General features: G+C 42.4%; 3 protein-coding genes across 6 annotated transcripts in view; 2 read left to right on the top strand and 1 right to left on the bottom strand.

Annotated features, from left to right (window-relative positions):
• evla (Enah/Vasp-like a) overlaps nucleotides 1-10,327 on the top strand; it is a 38,414-nt gene extending 28,087 nt beyond the window's left edge. For all 4 annotated transcript variants that reach the window (XM_042218182.1, XM_042218181.1, XM_042218180.1 and 1 more), the window contains 11 exons: nucleotides 1,238-1,295; nucleotides 2,573-2,628; nucleotides 3,519-4,454; nucleotides 5,847-6,046; nucleotides 6,184-6,299; nucleotides 6,536-6,563; nucleotides 8,097-8,139; nucleotides 8,243-8,303; nucleotides 8,526-8,583; nucleotides 8,676-8,733; nucleotides 8,815-10,327. In XM_042218182.1, the coding sequence (XP_042074116.1) occupies nucleotides 1,238-1,295; nucleotides 2,573-2,628; nucleotides 3,519-4,454; nucleotides 5,847-6,046; nucleotides 6,184-6,299; nucleotides 6,536-6,563; nucleotides 8,097-8,139; nucleotides 8,243-8,303; nucleotides 8,526-8,583; nucleotides 8,676-8,733; nucleotides 8,815-8,852 (1,652 nt within the window). In that variant the 3' untranslated portion in view covers nucleotides 8,853-10,327. The remainder of the gene's footprint in view (nucleotides 1-1,237; nucleotides 1,296-2,572; nucleotides 2,629-3,518; nucleotides 4,455-5,846; nucleotides 6,047-6,183; nucleotides 6,300-6,535; nucleotides 6,564-8,096; nucleotides 8,140-8,242; nucleotides 8,304-8,525; nucleotides 8,584-8,675; nucleotides 8,734-8,814) is intronic.
• A 178-nt stretch (nucleotides 10,328-10,505) lies between these two features.
• On the bottom strand, nucleotides 10,506-15,768 carry degs2 (delta(4)-desaturase, sphingolipid 2). The gene is made up of 3 exons (XM_005916654.3): nucleotides 15,617-15,768; nucleotides 12,482-13,224; nucleotides 10,506-11,797 (listed from the first exon to the last, which is right to left on the bottom strand). The coding sequence occupies exons 1-3, from the start codon at nucleotides 15,696-15,698 to the stop codon at nucleotides 11,654-11,656; spliced, it is 969 nt and encodes a 322-aa protein (XP_005916716.1). The 5' UTR covers nucleotides 15,699-15,768; the 3' UTR covers nucleotides 10,506-11,653.
• A 768-nt stretch (nucleotides 15,769-16,536) lies between these two features.
• yy1a (YY1 transcription factor a) lies at nucleotides 16,537-20,716 on the top strand. Its single transcript, XM_005916655.3, has 5 exons — nucleotides 16,537-17,154; nucleotides 18,099-18,249; nucleotides 18,587-18,647; nucleotides 18,800-18,958; nucleotides 19,209-20,716. Exons 1-5 carry the CDS (start codon nucleotides 16,656-16,658, stop codon nucleotides 19,389-19,391), a joined length of 1,053 nt encoding a protein of 350 aa, XP_005916717.2. The 5' UTR covers nucleotides 16,537-16,655; the 3' UTR covers nucleotides 19,392-20,716.
• The last annotated feature ends 132 nt before the right edge of the window (nucleotides 20,717-20,848 follow it).

Below are 20,848 nucleotides of genomic sequence, written 5' to 3' on the forward strand. Positions count from 1 at the left end.
GAGTGAGCAGCAGTGTTGTTGCCAGAGGTCAGAGGAAAATGGCTAGACTGCTTTGACCTATTAAGAAGGCGACAGTAACTCAAATAACCACTTGTTACAACCAAAGTATGCAGAAGATTCTGAATGCACAACACCTCGAAGCAGGCAGGCTACAGCAGCCCACTCCCATCAGCTAAGAGCAGAAAAGTGAGGCTACAATTTGTACGTGTTTTCCACTGCACAACAGAAGGAAAACTGTCGTCTGGTCTGATGAGTCTTGATATCTGTTGGAGGATTCGGATGGTGTGGTCAGAATTTGAGTAAACAACATGAAAACATGGCTCCATCCTGCCTCGTAATAATGGTTCAGGCTGCTGCTGCTGATGTAACGGCGTGGGGGAAATGATCCAGACTGAGCGTCTCAAGCTGCGACTGTGCCCAGTGTTGACCGCCCCCATCACCCCGCCTGCTGCCCCACATCCTCCAGACGCAGCGAACGGAAATATCACCCGTCGGTGATCTTGATGTCACGGTGGGCGTTGAAGTTTAATGACTGGTATTCTGGTGATATGTGATAAGCGCTCCCCCCGTTAATAGCTGCTCCAGAATGAGGTGCTGACTCCTTCGCTCTGTCTGTAGTTGGTCAACAAGCAAAAGTGCTAAACTGAGATGATCATGTGGCTGATGTTGATTATCCAAAACCAGCTACTAACAAGAGAGATTAGATGTATTTTACTAAATGAATTTTGCTGTTTTGCACCATATGCAGTATTTTTTAGATTTTTCTGTCGGGTTTCTGTTTGTTCCACTTGTTTCAGTTCTTTTCTCTCGTGTTTAACAGTTGAAATTTCTGTGGCTGGCAACTTGTTCAGCAATTATAAACAGCTTGCAGGCCTCCAGGGCAGTGCCTCACATGATGCTGTTGCTATCTGTTTATTCAGCTTCTCTCCCTGAGCACACTACTTAACTGTTTTCTGTCATTTGAGTCCTTTTTTATGTGGTTTGTCTCGATATGAAAAAAACTCCCTGTTGAACTGAGAAATGTTGAACATTTTTGAAGCTGTCTTTGCTTTTTTTTCTGTCGGTGCGGTCACAAACGAGTGTTTGGTATGTGGTGCTATAAGGGGTGATATTCAGCACAAAGGGGAAACTGTTGGAGATGAATAAAACAGTAATAAGGGCTTACGCGTACACGCATAGAAGCTGATTATTTCTGTGGTTTAATTGCTTTTTTTCCCTCTTATTTTGTGTCTTTCAGGCCCAGTCGTGCAGCGCCAAAATGGGCCCTCCTCGGACGAAAACGAAGCACAGAGGAGGTATACTTTTACAATGAGAGCACGAGCAGAAATAGCGTAAAACATGTAAAGCTAGTGCAGGTGGAAGACTTTACAAAACAGTAAGCTAGTCTGTAGATCCAAACTCGCTAGTTAATGTTAAATGTGTAAGTATTAAATGGGACCTATTATGCTTTTTCTCATTTTCTGTCATATTTTTATACTGTTACAGTGGTGCATGCTCATTTTTGAGCCAATGAAAATAGTCCAGTCAGCATGCACGGGTAATCCCTTTGGGCCTGCGAGGCTTTAGAGCCCTGTAGACACTCTTTGATCTGAATGATGTCACTAACAGCAAACATGTCAGGCATTGGCTGTAAATACAGAAGCGATCCATCGTATTTTACAACCTCCTGTTTGCGAGGGTTAACCAATCAGGAGAAAGTTGGTTTCAAGGATGAGGGATGGGAGCTAAAGCTAGGTTAGGGTGCCTTCTGGGCACCTGCTGGGCGAGGTGTTCTGGCCATGTCCTAACAAGAAGAAGGACCCGGGGTAGACTCAGGACTCAGGTGATTATGTTTCTTGGCTGGCCTGGGAACGCCTCTGTGTTGCCAAGGATACGCTGGTGGCACTGGCTGGGCTAGACGGAGGTCTGGGCTCTTCTATTTAGGCTGCTGCCCCGCATCCTGGCCACAGATAAGATGTAGAAAATGGATAGGGGTTGATAAACGCCTAGTCTAGGACAAACAATGGATCATTTTGAATCATGACGAGTTTCTATAGCAGAGTGTAAGGATATAAATGGAGGTAGCTTCCAGTTCAAGAAAATAAAATCAATGTGGAAGTGTCTTAAACCTGCATTCTAACTGAAGGCCACCAGATGGCGATAGCTGTGGTTGCAAGAAGATTTGCGCTCCACTATAAGTCTATGGGAGAATAGTTTTCTGACTTGACCTCAGTAAACACTTTCCTGTTGAGTTTATGGGCTTAGTCACTCATTGTGGGTCATATTGAATAAAAACTGAAATTTGTTTTCTAAATCTTTGTCATGATAGGTTTCAAAACGGAGGATTATCTTATTAACAACTGGTTAGCTAATGAGCCAACTGTTTACAATGAGACCTTTAGAAATGATTGGATGATGTCACGGTAGATGCGTCTGCTTGTTATACCATCTGTGATTTTAAATTAGCATAACAGGTCCCCTTTAAAACGATTAGTAGTGTTTTTAACAGAGACACAGTCAAAGCTACACATTAGGCTGATTTATCGCCACAAACTGCAGCTTTAAAGAGTCGTGAAAACCTTGCACTTGATAGGATGATGGAGCAACATCAGATGCACAAGGAGAGGGAGCGACGGACGTCAGGATCAGGTGAGGTTTAGACAAACACACCCACACCCTCATATATAAACATGCACTCTTTCTGACACTCGCGCTCACACTCACACACTAACAGGAAGCTCTAGAGACCAAAATGAATGGAAGGGTTTGTATTCACCTAGCTACACAAACATTTTAGACAAAAAAAAAGTCTACTCTGGCTGTCAGTAAACAAACTGTTTGCCCCGCTTTTTGCGTTTTTGGTTTTTTGTTTTTTTCCATTACATGATGGACGTTATCGCCATTTAGTCAGGCAAAGCACACTTTACTTTCCCAGAGCAAACAAGTGATTTCATCATTAATACATAGCAGAGATTCCATGCTAGCAGGTCCTAGAGGTAAATAGGCTTCCCCAGTGTGGTTTGTGTTAGTGTTTCCCCCCTTAGTTTCAACCACGACTCCCCAGTCTGTATGCCCTTATGCTTTTTTGAACCCATGCACACATATAAATGTTCAAGTCTGCCTGTTAAATACCCATACAGACTTAAACATCCTCCTTTTGTCCCTGCCGCCACCGGCAATATCAGTGCTCCCCTGCCCCTGCAACATGCTCTACTGCCATCTCTTTCTTCCAGCTACTGTTGGGGGGGGGAAATGCCATATGCTTTCCGATCATGGCTCAGTCATGTTGCATTCTGCTGCTTGTTCTTTTTACAATATTTTGATTCTTTCTTATTTGCTATTGGCTTCTGTTTTTTGGACTGCTCCTGATTTTCTCATCATTACTTGCTTGGTTGCTCAGTTGGTTGCTTTTCATTCTTCTCACGTTTATCTCTTTTCTGTTTTCCTTTGTTTGTTGCCCTCCTTCGTCTGCATCTCCTCCTCTTCCTCCTCCTCCTCTCTCTCTCCTCTCTCTGTCTTTCTCTCTCTGCCCGTCACAGTCGTTTCCACTCTCCAATATAAAGTGTCCACCCCTCCCATCCACCCAGACACTCCTCCCGAGTACAGACATTACAGAGCTAGCACACTGCCACCCTCCTACGTCCGCGTGGCATCCTCCTCTCCTCCCACCTCCGCCTCCATGTCTCCCTCTCAGGAGAAGGAGGCGGGAGCCGCTAGGGACAAGGCCCAGCTCTCCTCCCAGCTCTCCACCTCACTCGCATCAGCCTTTTCCCCAGTCCAGGCAGGAGTGACCACCCAGGGCCGACAGGTCCGTCAGATCCCCCTATCTCCACCCACCGCAGCCCGCCACCTTCACCTTCAACAGCAACAACAGCAACAAGACACCATGCTGCCCCCTAAACACGGCACCTGGTCTGCTTCACACTTGCAGCAAATGTACGCCCAGTTTCCCCAGTCCTCGTCCCCCCCAGTAATGATGGCCATGCCGGTGAAGCAGGGTTTGCCCCCGCAGCCGGTCCTCCCGGTGGCTCACCCCCTCCCACCTGTAAGCACTAGGATGAAGCCCCCACCTTTCGATCCCAATACCGTTACAACCCCTCACCAATACCCTCAGCACCACCCACACCCTCACTCCAACGGCCAGCCAGACGATTCCTACTCCCCTCATTCTCAGCACCTGCCACTCACACCACAGTACTGCGAGGCCATCCCACTGCCCCCTCTCACAAGTCAGACACCCCCAGGCCCTCCCCCCAGCCACCAGCCCCAGTACCCATCCACTTTCCACCCACAGCAGCAGCAACAACAACAGCATCAGCAGCAGCAGGTGTACCACCAGCAGGCCCAGCCCCCTACCACCACCACCACCTCTTCCTCCTCCTCCTCGCCCCCCTCTTACACTGCCATGTCTGACGGGGGCTCGCCCAAGAAGACCCCCTCCCCTGTCCCCCAGCCAACCCCCATGACCAGCAGCAGTAAGTATGAGGAGGAGAGCGGAGGAGGTAGTCCCTCAGCAGAGGGACATGTTTACATAGTGTGTGTAAATAGTGTGTGTGTATGTGTGTGTGTAGAATAGGTTGTTAAATGCACCACACCTGCACTGTTAGACAAGAACATGAAAAATATATGTGTGGTATCAGCAGTTAAAGCCCAAACACACCCAGAAGTCCACCCACAGTTTTCTCACAGGGTGTCATCAGACTACTTCTCAGGATTGCTAGGGTGTGAACGTAGTCTGCTTAATCTGTGTAAAGCTGCCCCACTTACAGGGCGAGACGTGCAGTACTGTCCAGTCGTTTTAGGCACTAAAAGTAAAGAGAAGATATTTTAATATGACACGGATTCATCCTATTAGAAAACAAAACAAAACGTCACCTTCTGCCTTTAAAATAACCAAGTTCTCCTTTCGCACTCTCACACATTTTCACTGTGCTTGGCAGGAATGTTTTCAAATCTTGCATAACTCTCCGCACTCCTTCTGCCATTATAAGCTCTCTCGGTTGCTTCAGCCTCTTTATTCCCGACTGACAGCGATCCGCTCCACAGTACGTTTAGGATTGATGTCATTCTAACCGAACAAATTCCCTGTTGGTATCTTATGATTGATATAAGTCTAAACTGCCTAAAACCTTTGCACAGTGCTGCTCACAATGAGTCATGTGTTATTAGTGCTATTGGTTTTATGACAGTGTAATTCCCAGGAGAACTTCAACCAACTTCTGTCTCACCAGGTATATAATCAACCAGAAATGTAATATACTTGTGTAGGTGTGCAGAGCCTTTAAGACAAACATTTACGCGCCTCTTTTTATAAATATATATATTTCTGTCAATGTAGCTCAATGCAGCAGAACAATAGGCCTTTGCTGCTGACAATTTCTTCAAGATTCCCAGCAAATCATGCTTCACACAGTTACAGCGCACAACCCTAAAATTGAGGAAACACAGGAATTCAGGATTGTATTGACAAGTCAGTGGACCTGAAGTCGTTCCTGCTGTGCAGGTTTTTCACTTTGCCTGACTTGACTATCTGCCGTTATCAAACAAAATACATTTGAAGCTACTGTCAGATCTTTGGTTTTATTCCTGGTCCTGGAATTATTCAAAGCCTGTAGGAAAATTTAAAGCATACCTCTATCATCAGCTGGCTTTCACATAACCTTCCCACAAAATAAATATATATATATATATATATATATATATATATATTATATATATATATATATATATATATATATATATATATATATATATATATATATATATATATATTTATCACATCACGCATCAGGATTTAATCTCACTCCTCCCAAGTGTTCTCATCTCTGCATGTAACCCATCTCTGCTTTCTATTGCACCTCCTTCAGCCGCAGCTCCAGCACCTAGGGCTGGTCCTCCAGCCCCACCACCACCACCTGGTCCACCACCCCCAATGGCCGTGCCGCCACCCATGCCCCCTCCATTACCCGCTGGTGGAGGGCCTCCTGGTGGCCCACCTGGGGTCCAACACCAACCCTCAGGACTGGCTGCGGCACTGGCTGGAGCCAAGCTACGTAAAGTGAATAGGGTGAGCCTCCCTGCTTTAGTCTGAGGAGGTTCAGACTAAAGCAAGGGAATGTTATTAGCATATTTTAGGCAGAAAGGTTCCACCTACCCCCACGGGAGAAAAAAAGGAAACCTGTTTTGTAATGTGTCTTTGTTTAGGATGAGAGCAGCCCTCCTGGTTCTAGTGGCAAAAGTGACTCCAACCGGTCTAGCGGTGGCAGTGGCGGCGGAGGGGAGGGACTGATGCAGGAGATGAATGCCTTACTAGCACGCAGGTCAAACAACTTTCTAAACACACACAAACGTTTTACCCCTTCACCTGTCAGATCATGCAGTGACACAGAAACCTGTTCCGTTAGCCTTTTTGTTTTCCTTACAGTAAATATCTATCGAAAAAAATGTTTCTGGGTTCGTATCATATCCGTGTCACAATCTATTCATACTAGTTTCTGAATTCTCACTGAAAGCTCACTCTTTTTACACAGTTTCCTCATTCCCTTTTCTCTTTTAGACGAAAAGCTTCTGAGAAACCTGATGAGGTAAGTTTTGTGCTTAAAGATATAGCTCAACATTTTTGGGAATTTCCCTTATTTTCTTTATCATCGAGAGCTGGTAGAAAAAATACCAGTTTCAATTCATTCTTTTAAATGTGAGACTCAAGCCTAGAGAGATATCCAACATTTGAAAAACAGATGATAACAGCTAAACTAACAAGTTATTGACAGATCTTGTGTTTAGCATAGAGATTACAGACCTGATATAAAACATGGACCTCGCCACAGTTACCTGGGCTTATATTTTTAGCACTGTAATTGTTGTTGCTTATTTTTTTTTGGAGCCAGAAGTTATCATTTTTGGATCAACGATTGGAGTCAAACTGGGAAATTGCATGCATAAAGTTTATCTGTGCATCACATGGCCATGGATGGCTTCTCAGTGCTTGGAGCCAAGTAGCATATAAATAGAATAGCAAAGATTCACTCACCAAAACTTCAACACTGTCTTATCTGATGATTAGATCATTTACACTAAAAAGCCCCAACACTCGTCACTTGTCAGTCAGCACATTCATGCCCTTAGTAACGCATGACTTAAAGGCGCAATCCAGTTCAGCTGATGAGTTATGAAAGAAACTCATCCCCCACACACTAAAGGGATAAATAAGCTGTGGAGAACAGGGTGTAAACACGACTTCTAAAGGTCTAAATCTGAGCATTTTAACATGGGACTGACTCAGTGTTAGCACTGGTCTCAAGCGACCAGTCCAGGAATTGTAGTTTTTGTGTCATGAACTAGCTGTGTGGAGGCAGATGAGGACCCAAACGCAAAACTCACAGAGACAGGAACTGAACTCAAAATCACTGCTTTATTGCAGGCCTTACAACGAAACAGAACTAAACTGGGAATACTAACAGAAGACCGAGGGAACACAGAAAGACACACAGGTTCAGGGAGGAGACATTGACGACGCAACCCTGAACTGAGGGAGACGTGCACATAAACACACAGAGGGTTAACGAGGGAAGTGGGAGCACACGGGGAACACCGCTGACACAGATAATCGTAACGGGACAGGGCAGGAGTGAACACAACATGACGCATACTGATGAGAGACTGTCAAAGTAAAACAGGAAGTACACAGAGGTTCAGACAGGAGGAGAGAGAGCACAGACATAACGGGCTGGGGAAAACATTGAATGAAACACAAGGAGGGGAAACGAGGGCTCACAGATACACAGAGGGGCACACAGGGGGTAATCAAATAAGGAACATCTTTAACAGAACCTAGGAACCACGGCATAAGGAACAAAATACAAAAATACAAGAAAACTAAGAATGCTGGGCCAACATGGCCCAGGACCATGACATTTTGGCATTTTGCTATTTTTCCATTTGTTGCTGGCATGATTGGTATCAGTGTTTAAATAAAGCTCTAGAAGCTTGACTAGGATATTTTCCAAAATGTGCATTGTTTTAAGGATGTTTTTTAAATATTTCAGAGATGTATGAAATTACTTACGGTTATTAACAATACTCAATGTCTGATAATCAATATCTGTCTCTCCTTGAAGGATGACTCAGGTGGTCGGGGATCAGGTCAGCAGAACTCAACAGGTATTAACACTGATGCTTTATCGGCTTTATCTGCACATATTTCAGTATATTTTAGTCCGTGGCGTAGCCCCGTTATCTGATTGTAAGTATTTTACTCTGCAAGATGCTGTGAAGAAGCCATGGGAGCGATCCAACTCTGCAGAAAAGTCCTCACTGGTGTCCAGGTCTGTAGATAAGAGGAGGAGCAGGAGGAGCAATGTTCTGAATATGAAATGGATATCAAACCTCTAGCATTACCCACAGGGATTTAGGCATAAATTTGTTTCACTGGAGCAACAGTGAAGTGTTGAAAATTCACTTTTATCAATGCAAATGATAAAAATATGTAGCCTGTTCTACTTCACTGTCCACTGTGTTTTTAGTCACTTCACCCATTTGCCTTTCAGAGTGAGGCCCATCGGCAGCACTAGTGAAGCAGACACAGAGTTTGACAGGATGAAACAGGTTGGTTTAACGTCCCATGTAGCATAAAGCGCATTATGGGTTCACCCTGCGAAACTGAAATGAGACTCACGAGCTTGTTTACTGCCCCGCAGGAGATTTTGGACGAAGTCGTGCGCGAGTTGCATAAAGTGAAAGACGAGATCATTAACGGTAAGCAGCAGCCGTCCTTGTAAAGTTAAACAGCAGTGTAGCCTTTTTTTTTCTTAAATTGTTTTTTTTATTTTCTCTCAGCCATCAGACAAGAAATTGGCAGAATCAGTACATCCTAATCTCATCCGAGCGTACAGATGGAAGAGGAGGAGCAGGAGGAGGAGAGCGACGGAGGAGCTGGAGGAGGACGGACACGCAGATGCACAGACGCGAGGACCAGGGAATGTTCTCTCAATGTTTCTGTGACCTCATAGACGCCATCGTTCGAGTTGCAGAGACGTTGTGGCAACATTTAAGTCTGCTGGACAGCAACAATAAAAAGAAGAAACGGAGATAAGAGAGCGCGGATTAACGAGAGGGACGAGCAGAAGAAATGTGGGGATGGATTAAAGGAAGACTGACGTACAGGTTGAACACAAACAGAGGTTGACAGATGGACTAAAAGAAGAAGTGAGGAAAAGAAGGACGTTCGTGCTGAGTTTTGGTGTTGTGGTCCTCTCTGTGCACCTAGACTCAGTCAGCCCAGTGTTGCAACTCTTTGTTTGCCGTTCAGTCCAAGTCTTAAGAAGAAAATATTTTTGTTTTCTAAGTTTTTACTGTTTTATTATTTAAAAAAATGTGGTGATAATGATGATGATGCTGTTGATGACAATGAGTATTTTATTGATATTCTAGAGGGAGAAAGGAATCTTGCACACCCTACGTCAGCCTTTTATATTTTCTATTGTTTTTGTTTAGTTTATCCCTAACTCGTTGACGATAACAAGCACAATATGGGCACAGTGGCTCCGCATACCCACCTGCCCTCAACTGGCATATTTAAAAAAAAAAGAAAGAAAAAAAAGACTTTTTACGACCTTGCTCATACTGGCGTTGTGTATCTAACCTTTAAGAAAAAAATAGCTTAAACCACTTGAATTACCTTAATTTCCACCATATTTAAAGGCATAACAATTTTTTTTGTTTTTAGCAATGAATCAGACAACACACAAAAAGTCTGCTCTGCAACTCCAGTGTGACCGAGGTTTCTCTGTAACTGTTCGGACGTGCGAGATCACTGAAACTCGGGGATCATTCACAAAAAACAGGCCGATAACTTTAAATGTGCCACCTGGTTTTACCTAGGTATAAAAAAAAAAAATGTAGTATTATATATATTAGTCACCCTATGCTTTGTGAACCCCACCCCCCACCAAGTATGCATGAATACCCCATCTCTATGAATAAGTTTATTTGGTTTGGGGACAAAAAAAAAAAAAAGACACACACATGCAAAAATCTATATAAACGGTGGTACATTTACTATAGTGGTTTGTTTCTATGAACGTTCCCTTTCTACAAGATGTTAACCTTGATGATGGTAGCAATGTGGGGAGAAAAAAAAGTGAAGAGGATCGGTTGCTCTGGCAATATGCAAACCTAGCTAAGTGCAAGAGATGAAAAGTAGGCCTTTGTGATGGTAGCTAAATGTGTATTTGCAGGAAGGCTTTGGATGAATATCAGTTGTTGCATTCTGTTCACTCTGTCCGCTCTCAACTACGTTCTCATTTAAAAAGCTGGAAGTAAATTCATTCATTCAAAAAAAAAAAAAAAATTGTCAGCTACACAGTATCCTGCTCAGTGTGTGTGTGTGTGTGTGTGTGTGTGTGTGTGTGTGTGTGTGTGTGTGTGTGTGTGTGTGTGACTATCTTCGAGTTTGTCTTAAGCTTGAAGGCATATTTTTCTTCGGATACCACAGTGACAAAAGCATTAACACACTCAGGAATGCAGAGTTTCTCCTTATAAAGACTTTTTATGTAGTGCATTTTTTTAAATAGAACTTTTATAAACAAGATAATGCTTAAGACTGAATATACATTAGGTTGAACAGTCAGTGGGTGGACAAAACAACACAAACCCTGCATAAAAACAGTAGCCATGCTTGTAATTTACAGTTTGTGGTGGCTTGTGATTCTTGTAGATGCTTTTTTTTTTTTACCCCTGTCTGTCATTTCACACGCTGGTATTTTATTCTAAGGATAAGCGGACGCGAATGGATGGATGGATGGTATTTTATTCTTTATACCAGTTAGTGTGTCACTAGAAAATAATTTAAAATGGCAAACACTAAATCCAAAAACAGAAAAACTGTATGATCAAAGAGTGGTCATAAGAGGCTCCTTAGCAACACCGATGTAAATGAATACTTCATGAACATGTGTTCAACCTGAAGAAACACCAGTATGGTCATTTAACAAGCCTAACACTCTGAGACACAATCCTTGTACGGCGATGCAGCTGCAACCAAGCAGAACGAGGCATCACAGAAGAAAAGGCTCCTCTTACTGGAAGGTAAGTTTCAATGCTTATTTTCCACTTCAGCATTGTTCTGCATGACGGATGTGCAGCTGCTAATCTAAGCGATTGTGCTTCTGCAGAAACTCTCACGAGGCTTGACGAACGCTTACAATCAGGAAAACTAAACGGCATGGGGTAGTGACATCTCCGTAAAACCACATGAGAATGTATGTGACCTTTATCCCGAAGTTATGGCTTTATGTCGCCTTCAGTCACAGATAAGAAAAAATTTACCTTCTTTTTTTCCGCAATTCTTCTTTGTGCTTTCTGGGTACAAGTAGATTTCCACATTGCACAATGACACTGGCTGTCTTTTTATAGCAGGAATAAATAACATCCAGTCATATGAGGTGAAATCTCATTTGTGTAAAATATGCAGCTGAAATGTGCACATTGCCTTATAGTAACACGAGTGCAGCACTGATTAGATAACAATGTCAAACATGTTATTGGGCTTACGTATGGTAACATCCACACTATGCAACAAAACTAGAGAGCATGGCAACTTTTTGTTGTGGTTAGCCGACGTCTGACAACTACAATTCACATTCTTGCTTAGCAGATCAATCAATCAATCGGAGATCTATTCCTGTTTGCTCAGCTTGTACTCCCGTTTGATTCTGGAATAGGGCCCGATGCTGTCGTCAAACACAAAGTCCCACAATACACGGCTCCAGGAAGTGTGTTGAGGCAGGGAGTCGTAATACTCGGCTGCGATTTCCTTGACCTGCCAGTTAAAAAACAAACAAACCAGAAGTTAAAAATGAAAGAGAAGAAATATCAGTGAGAAAGGAGGTGGTGTAGAAAGAGTAAATATTGCAAATGGTGAGTGTAAAGCCTGCATCTGAAGTGCAGAGTTAATGTGTTTAGGATTTGAGGGCTTTTATTTATTCGACCTAATTCGACATGACTGTATTTGACTAGAACAAGTGCAAACAGAACAGCATATTGTATGATATTACACAAAACAGTACGTCGGGGTGAATGCAGCTCGACATATCCTGACTGAAATGTTTTACTAGACAATGAAAAAGGGGCCGTGAACGGGGGTTAAAATGTAACTAAACAAAATGGATTTTTAAGAGTTCTTTAAACTCGTGGTCAACAAACCTAAAGGCAGTTAACTTGTATTAAGTGCCAACACTGTCCTGATAGAGGCGGCAGTTAATCATTTAAAAAACCTGCCCATTAAGCTCATAAATACTTGCAGTTAATGGGAAAAAGAAATTAGATTTTTGGCATTTCCCAGTGTCTGTTGTATTTAGGTTCTAAAAGTCAGGAGAGGCCCATATCATCTGTCCACAGTATTCAGTGATATAACTGTGCTCATTTTTCTACGCTCAGTACATTCAAGTCCAAAGTTATAAGTTATACTGTTATAAATCTATTTCTAACAGTAATATGTTCTCACCTGAGGTAGTTTACTGCCGGGTATGCTGGGAAAGTCGTGGTGCTCCATGTGATACCCAACATTGAAGGTAATCAAGTTCAACGCTCCATAGTAGGAATATGTCTCATGTCCTTTAAGGAACATGTAGTGCTCAGCTATGAAATGTCCAGAGATCGGATGCAGTCCCATACCCAAGATAGATCCTGCAATGAGGTAAATGATGGGCTTCACCCCCCATAAATAGTAGATAATTAGGTCTACTACAAGCTGAACCATTGCATTCTGGATCTCAAGCCGACCCACTGGCTTTGGGTTGACCACTAATGGGCGCAGGGCGTAGAATAATGGCTGGAGGAAGAGCCAGAGGATCTTCCTGGCTGGGGTGCAGAAGAACCATCCCTCAAAGTCTGTAGGTATGTCAACATCAAGCTGGTCCCCTCCAAGATACCGGTGGTGGTCGATGTGGTACTTTTTGAAGGCGGCAGAGTAGGGCAGCCCGATGGGTAGGTTGGCCCACATGGCGAACCAGCGGTTCCACTTCGCCAGCTTGTTACCAAAAGCCACGTTGTGGGAGATGTCGTGGATAGCCAGAGTCAGGGAGTGATTAATACAGCCTCCAAATGCATAGGCCCAGAAGAAGATCCATTTCCAGGAGAGGTCCTGGACCAGGAAGCAGGCCAGGAATTGGGTTAGGACCATGCCCGATACCACCCACTTCAACTGGGGGTCTGGACCCATCAGAGACTTGATCTGTGGATATTTGGCTGAGGGGAGAAGCAAGAAAAAAAGAGGGATGGAAAAGAGCAAAGGCAGGAGTAATGCGATTGTTGAAAAAGAAAGAAAGAATAGCAGGAGTGGCAGAGGACATGTGAGGAAAGGGAATAATAGATTAAAGGAAGCAGTGAAGAAAATGAGGATAAAAGAAATGAATTTATTATTTTTTCTGAAACAGTGACTTGCACAGCATATGTTTCACAGTAATTTTCCTAAGGTTGCTCTCAGCAAACAAGCTGTGAGGTAGCTGCCCTTCTCTTGGGAAAACCATGCTGAGAAAAGTCAGCTTTAATTGGCAGAGGTGTTGTTTTGCTGCGGGAAATGAAACTCAGGGAGAAACAAAAGAGCATTTGAAAAATCATTCTTTTTTTAAAAAAAAAAAAAAAGACTTTTACAATTAAAATAATAATAATAATTAGGTCATACAGGTTCTGATTTGTTGCACTGGCCCCACCTTATGGGAACAGCAAAGAAATTTGGGCAGGTAAGTGAAAAAGCTTTGTGCCAACTGATTCGGCTACTAAGACTTTACAATCACACCATACAGAGCATATCCTATCATGCATTACATCAAAGTTAGCCACACACCATCGCGGGATGTTGCATGCAAATCTGACCTACTTCCTTAGTTTCAGGTTGTGTAATGTCTCTATGCAAAACTTTCTTACCTTGGTGACTAATAGATTAAAGATACTGGGGCTGGGTCCCCGTGACCGTTTCATATTTTGATAGTCTCCTCTACGGACCAAATCCCCTTTATTCTATGAATGTTTACCCAACAAGAATTCCCTGTTGCTTCCCTGCAGTCTCCCATTGTGAAACAATCATTCATCAACATACAAGCATTACATCACCATTAGTATTGCTTTCAAATCTGTGGCTCAATGTGAGCTCACCTCCAGAGCGTCCTTCCCTTTTTCCTAATTAAAGCCGTTTATGGACCATAAATTTTCAGATGCTGTCACAGCCTGCCTCCAGGGTATGAAGTTAAATCAATGACCAGGCATCATAAAACTCCAGTAATAACTTCTTAATGTGCCCATGCAGAACACATGTTGTAAAGCCATTAGAGAATTTTGACTTCATCGTGTCAAACAAGAAAGGCCTTTCATTTGCCTTACTGTTAGATCATTTTCCAGCATAGAGTATCAGCCAAAATTAATTCACACATTATTCTGTTCAACATGTGGTGGTTGATCACATGTGTGGTCTCATAAGCATCTGTAATGGCAGGTACTGAAAAAAAGCCATTTAATTTATTAAACTGTTCAAAAGGTGCCCCTTCCATCAAATGGTAAAGCAAAAGGATCTGAAGCACAATTACCTCTAACACATCTCTCCACCACATCCCTGTCCCCTCAGAGCAGAGGACAATAAACAGTTTAATAATTTAGGATTTTGTAGTGTCAAGAAACCCACCACCTACTAGGTGTGTCTTTCACACCCAAGTAAGCATGCAAATACTGGGTAAAGCCAAGATTAAATACACTTCAGCAGCAGAGCTTTTAAAATGGATCAAATGACGGATCAGATATCCTATTAGTTTGTGATACATATTTTATAGGCAAGGGAAAAATAAAAAGAAATAAAATGGAAACTCCAAACAGTTTGGATACATTCTGTTGGCTCACTCGTGTCATGATTAAAGGATTTCCCAGGAACCTGTAAAACCTTTCTTATCATTTAAGGAGTAGCATTCAGAGCGTGACAGTCATGATTTGGAAATGTGAACTGTCACTACATTCCTATTATTTCACAAGTTAGGGGGATTCGGAAAAAAGAAATGTTGAAGTGAATTAAATGTGTCACTATCACGAGCTTGAAACATGCTAATCCTCTTTTATAACCCGTGTTTCCTTTTAAGAAATAACTGACTTTAGTTTTAAAACCGCAATCAAAAGTAAACATGAAGACTACAACATCAGATTTGAAATTCCACTCACAGCACGCTGTACTCTTATTTATTTAATTGTTCGTTTGCATTGATTTTAACTGGAGTACACTCCAGGTACACGCTATACCTTCGCCAATAAATACACGGTTTTAAAGTAATAAGTAAATCGATCTCGTCGCACCTAAAACAGTACAAGTATGCGTAACTTCAAGTACAAGTAATAAAACTATGTGTTTATCATGAGCGGCATGTTCGTTTCTACGTTTTCACTGCATCCACTGTGAGCTGATAACTCGTTAAGCAACTGCTTGTAAACAGGTTTAACCGGCTACAGTTTTATAAGTAGAGTATAGACAGGGAAAAAAAACTTTGACCTCAACTGTTAACACGTTGACTTCTAAAGCGCAGTTTCTGGCGGATTTTAAAAAACAATCTGGACTTTTTTGGGTTGTTTTTTAAAAAAAAAAAAATCTTCTGTCATTTCTTACCCAGAATTTCCTTTCTTCTTGAAGTGTGCGGCTGGTCAGTGTAGACCCATTCAAAGTCGCCTCTTCCACCTGTCTTCCCCATGGCTATCTACTCTGCGTGTGAGGCATCCGGCTCCGTGTCATCAAACCTTCGAAGTATCGGGACACACCCACCTTGACAGGTTGCAGACAGAAGGTTTAGGGTGTGGTCTCACGCCCCTCCTCCGAAAGTTGACGCAGGGGCAAACCTGCTTGTGCACCTGCTGAAATGTATGCAACCCCGCAGCGAGTGTTTTCTGTCGTGGAGACTAGAAACCTTTTTTAATATGTTGTATTAAGGGGAGGTGGGACTGTAGTGGTACTACAGTAGGCATATACTCTCAAAGAATGAGTGAAGAATTTAACTGGAAAACACACACAGCTTACACACAGTTACATATTGTAACTGTCAAGGTCAGAATTTTTGCTTTAAGGTTAGATATCAGTGTTTATGTGCTTCTTTTGTTACATTTCCAACTCATTTGTTTCCACTACACAAATTATCTGGCATGGAAAAAATAGCAAGCTTTCCCGCTTTTCAGTTATTTGCTGCTTTTTTGTTTGATGTATTTGTAAATTGAATATTTCTAAGTTTGATAAGAAACACAAAAACAATAACTTAAACATGTCCCCTTTATTTAATTTATAAACTGGATCATCAAAAAACGCATTTTACTATATGATAAAAAAAACACAAACTGTGAACCCAGAATGTATAATGATGTGTATGTTACAAATAAAGACATTCATAGAAGATGTGTATTATGCACATTTATATTTATTTCATAAAAATGTGTGTGTAATAATCTGTGAACTAAACATAATCTACCTGTCAGGGCACTTTTTCCTTGAATCTCGCGAGATTTCAGAACTGGAGCGTTGTGGCGGCGAGAATACACTAGTGAGACTGTGGAGTTGTTGTCGGAGAGAGCGAGAGGGGGGGCAGATAGAGAGTAGAGAGGAGGGAAGGCTAGAGTGTAAAATAAATAGCAATAGGAAGAAGCAATACACGAAAGTTATCATGGCATCGGGGGACACCCTGTACATAGAAACGGATGGCTCAGAAATGCCGGCCGAAATAGTTGAATTGCACGAAATCGAAGTAGAGACAATCGAGACCACAGTTGTTGGAGACGACGGTGAGCACCAGCCTATGATCGCCTTACAGCCTCTCGATACAGATGATCCGAACTCGATTCACCCGCACCAGGAGGTGATTTTGGTGCAGACGAGAGAAGAAGTGGTGGGTGAGGATGACTCCGAACTGCACACAGATGATGGTTTCGAGGACCAAATTCTTATCCCAGTGCCCGCCGTGGAGGAGGACTATATCGAACAGACTCTGGTTACTGTGGCCGGGAAAAGCTCGTCAACAGGCCGGATGAAGAAGGCTGGAAGCGGAAAGAAATCGGGCAAAAAGAGCTACCTGAGTGGGGGAGAAATGGGCAGAAAATGGGAACAGAAGCAGGTCCAGATAAAGACGTTGGAGGGGGAATTTTCAGTCACTATGTGGGCATCGGGTAAGTTAAGTGAATTCCTGCAAGCTGGCGCCTCGCTTTGTTCTCAGGATGTGTGTCGTGTGACTGGGCCCTGCTGGGGCCTTGTCCTCCGCCAAAGTAGGAAACATTCCCCAACTCCGAGCCACTTAAACTCCATTTGAAATGTTTTTGTTTTTATGGGAAGCCATGTTTTATGTGTCGATGGGCGCCGCCATATTTCCCCGGTCTAGAAAGTATGGCGGCCCGAAAAAATGGCGTTTATTTGGCCGACGAAGATGGCGGCGAGAGTGGGAGCGAGTGCAGCTAGCTCCGCTAGGCCGCTGTGGCGCAGTTCAGTTCAGCTCAGCGAAGTCGGTGGAGGTGGTGCATTCAGGAACCCCTCAAACATTACAGTTTTTCCTCTTTAGTCACGCGTTTTTAGTCACATGATTTTAAAAGTACAATAAACTATGTATTTTGTTTCGGAAACTGTATCATGTTTTTTAATTCTTTGCGTGAACCCTAAAAAGTGTGATTTTATCAGCTTGATATAGAAACTGGTTTTGAACTGGCTATTCAACACATGGAGAAAATGAAAATTGAGATGATTAAAAAAAAACACCGAGTTTTAATTTAAATTTTATTTGGAAAACATTTTTTGTAAACTTTGTGCAGCCAACCTCACCTTACTTGCGTTTCTACAGTGAATCGTTATGTATTTAACGCAAAATCTTTTCAATTTTCTGTTTTTCCTCACATTTTATGTTGAATAGACTGTCACACAAATGCACCATTCATACTGTTTGGAAAACTGTTTATAGTGTACTTTTGAGATTAAACCATTTGCAACTCAACAGAAATCACCTATTTAGCAACAACCGGATTTTCCGTAATATTTAAGTAGGAAATTAGTGAGGGCACATTGAGCTCAAAATGCACTGTTGTAGTTATGGATTTCTTTTAAAAACTGTTCCTCTCTCTTTTAGATGACAAAAAGGACATAGACCACGAGGAGCAAATCACAGGAGAAAACTCTCCTCCAGATTATTCGGAATACATGACAGGGAAAAAGCTTCCTCCTGGAGGCATCCCAGGCATTGACCTGTCAGACCCCAAACAGCTGGCAGAGTTTGCAAGGTAAGTGGTGATAATGTTGAAACACATTGCAGCTTTCAAAACAAAACTGTATTGGCTCCATGAAAGACAGACAAGCAACACTGCTGAAAACTCTGCAGACCTGATAGATTAGATGCAGTTTTGTACACTCTAGTTTTGTTTTGTGTGAAGTGCAACATTGAGCATAAATGCAACTCCACTTTAACACATGTAAATGCATGCATTTACATATGTTAAAATGCAAAAAAAAAATAGCACTGTATGCAAATAAATGCTATTTATCTGTTTTCTGGGGGGGTTTCTAATGCTAGTTTACATGCAGCTAGTTTACATGCAGCTACTTCCATTTCTGTTGCAGAATGAAGCCGAGAAAAGTAAAAGAAGATGACGCGCCCAGGACGATAGCCTGTCCACACAAAGTGCGTGTGCTCTGCATGTTGCAGCTCAGAAGTTTGCTGATTGCTGTGTATTTGTTATGACACCTCTTTTGAGAATATGCAAGTGTGTTATGCATTGGCATGCCGTTATGTGCAAACAAGTTAAACTAACTGTGTTTCCTCTTCCCTGTCAGGGATGTACCAAGATGTTCAGGGACAACTCTGCAATGAGGAAACACTTGCACACCCACGGACCTCGGGTGCACGTCTGCGCAGAGTGCGGCAAAGCGTTTGTCGAGAGTTCGAAATTGAAGAGGCACCAACTCGTACACACGGGAGAGAAACCTTTCCAGGTGAGGTCTCACACGTGGCAGGCTGTCAGTTATTTGGCTTTCTCAGACAGCCTGCAAATATTTACTTTGATTTAATAGTAGGACATAAAAATACTTATGGAAGTGTTTACCTTACTCGGCTGGGTTTGTGTGTTTTAAGAGTGGTTATATGCAAATTTTGCTATTTCATCATAAGGCTACTGAGCTAAGTTATACATGAGCTAAGTTGAGACATGAAGTAGCATTAACACTCTCTCTGTCTCTTTCCCAGTGCACATTTGAGGGCTGTGGCAAGCGGTTCTCCCTGGACTTTAACTTGCGCACACATGTGCGTATTCACACTGGAGACCGTCCGTATGTTTGCCCCTTTGATGGCTGCAACAAAAAATTTGCCCAGTCCACCAACCTGAAGTCTCACATCCTCACACACGCCAAAGCCAAAAATAACCAGTGAATGAGCCGCGCTTCAGACGAACGACAACACAAGGAAACACTGGAGGATTTGACCTGTATGTCCGCTCCTTCGACAGCCAAATGATCCCTTGGCCTGCTTTGTTGTGACATAAGAAGTCCCTTTGTGTTGCCTCTAGGGTAAAACGTTTAAACGGAAAAAGGCGTCTTCACAAACTTTTTGATACACAGAGGTTTTCAACAAGCAACTTGTGAGAACCCCGACCCCCTCAGGCCTCTTACCCTACTTTGGCTCTACCTGGATGGAACAACTTAACAGTTTCTTCTTGTGGAGATGTTATTTCATGGATCTGCACCCAAGAAACTTATTTATATCTTAAGACGAGCAGTTTAAAAAAAAAAAAAAAAGTTTTTGCAATATTCTTCAAATTTGCGTCAATCCTTAGCAATGACATATTTTCAATTTTGTACTTTTCCCCAAGTGTGCATATTGTACACTAATGAACAAAGCCCTTTTCAGACATGGGATCTGTGAAAGTAATGGTTTTCTGTCCTTCAAATGTAGGTCATTTTTATGTTTATGTTTTTCTCAAAGTTTTATTTAGACACACACGACAGTGATTGGCAGAGTCGCAGTACGCATGCAGTACTTGCCCTTCCTGGAAAAGTCTTGTTGACTCTGTGACAGCAGGTTTTCTCAGGATCGACTCTTTTCACTGTGTTTTTACTTTCTTCTGTCATTGTCACTAAGAGCAGGTTGTGTGTATATGTGCTGCTCAGAGAGCTGCACACAGGCTCAGAGAAAGAGAGATGTCTCTTCTGTTTATTGAAAGAGGAATGTCTTTATCATAAATTAGAACCTGATTTTGGAGAGATTTGTATGTATTGCTGTTGAGGGCATTCCCTCATGAGTTCAGCTTCAAAGAAGAGTTTAAATGGAATCATGCACAGTCAAAATCACTCAGATGCTCCTCTCTTAATTTGACTGCATGCATTCAGATTTGTATTGAAAAGTTAGAAGTAAACGTTTCCAGGTCCGACCTAACAAGATTGCCATTTAAGGATAAGTGAACATGCACTTGGGCAGCTGACGCATTCAGGTGCCCTCAAAATTAATGAAAGGGATTGCATGTCTGAAAGGGGCTGTAGGCTCTGTGGTGATGTATGTAGTCAGATTGTCTCTGTAGCTCTTCTTCGAAGAGGTTTCGGTTTGTTTTACCTCCTCCCTTTCTTCCTCACGAGTGTGTTTCGAGGATGTGACTGGGTGGTCTCTGCATATTTTCATTTTCTACAACACAATATCCTGTAGATCATAGACATGTGATTTTCAATAGTAATCAGTGATTAAAATGTTTCCCCCTTGCACTACCAATGCAAAACAGTGTCATTTGTTCTCAGTTTGAAATCATTCTCAAATATTTTATACTTAATTTAAAAAACAAAACTAAAACCTCCATTGTCATATAACTGGGATACTTGTACATGTTTGATACTATAGAA

This window comes from Haplochromis burtoni, unplaced genomic scaffold (assembly GCF_018398535.1).
Source record: "Haplochromis burtoni strain Fernald_Lab_line unplaced genomic scaffold, NCSU_Asbu1 Contig_16, whole genome shotgun sequence".
Lineage (NCBI taxonomy): Eukaryota > Metazoa > Chordata > Actinopteri > Cichliformes > Cichlidae > Haplochromis > Haplochromis burtoni.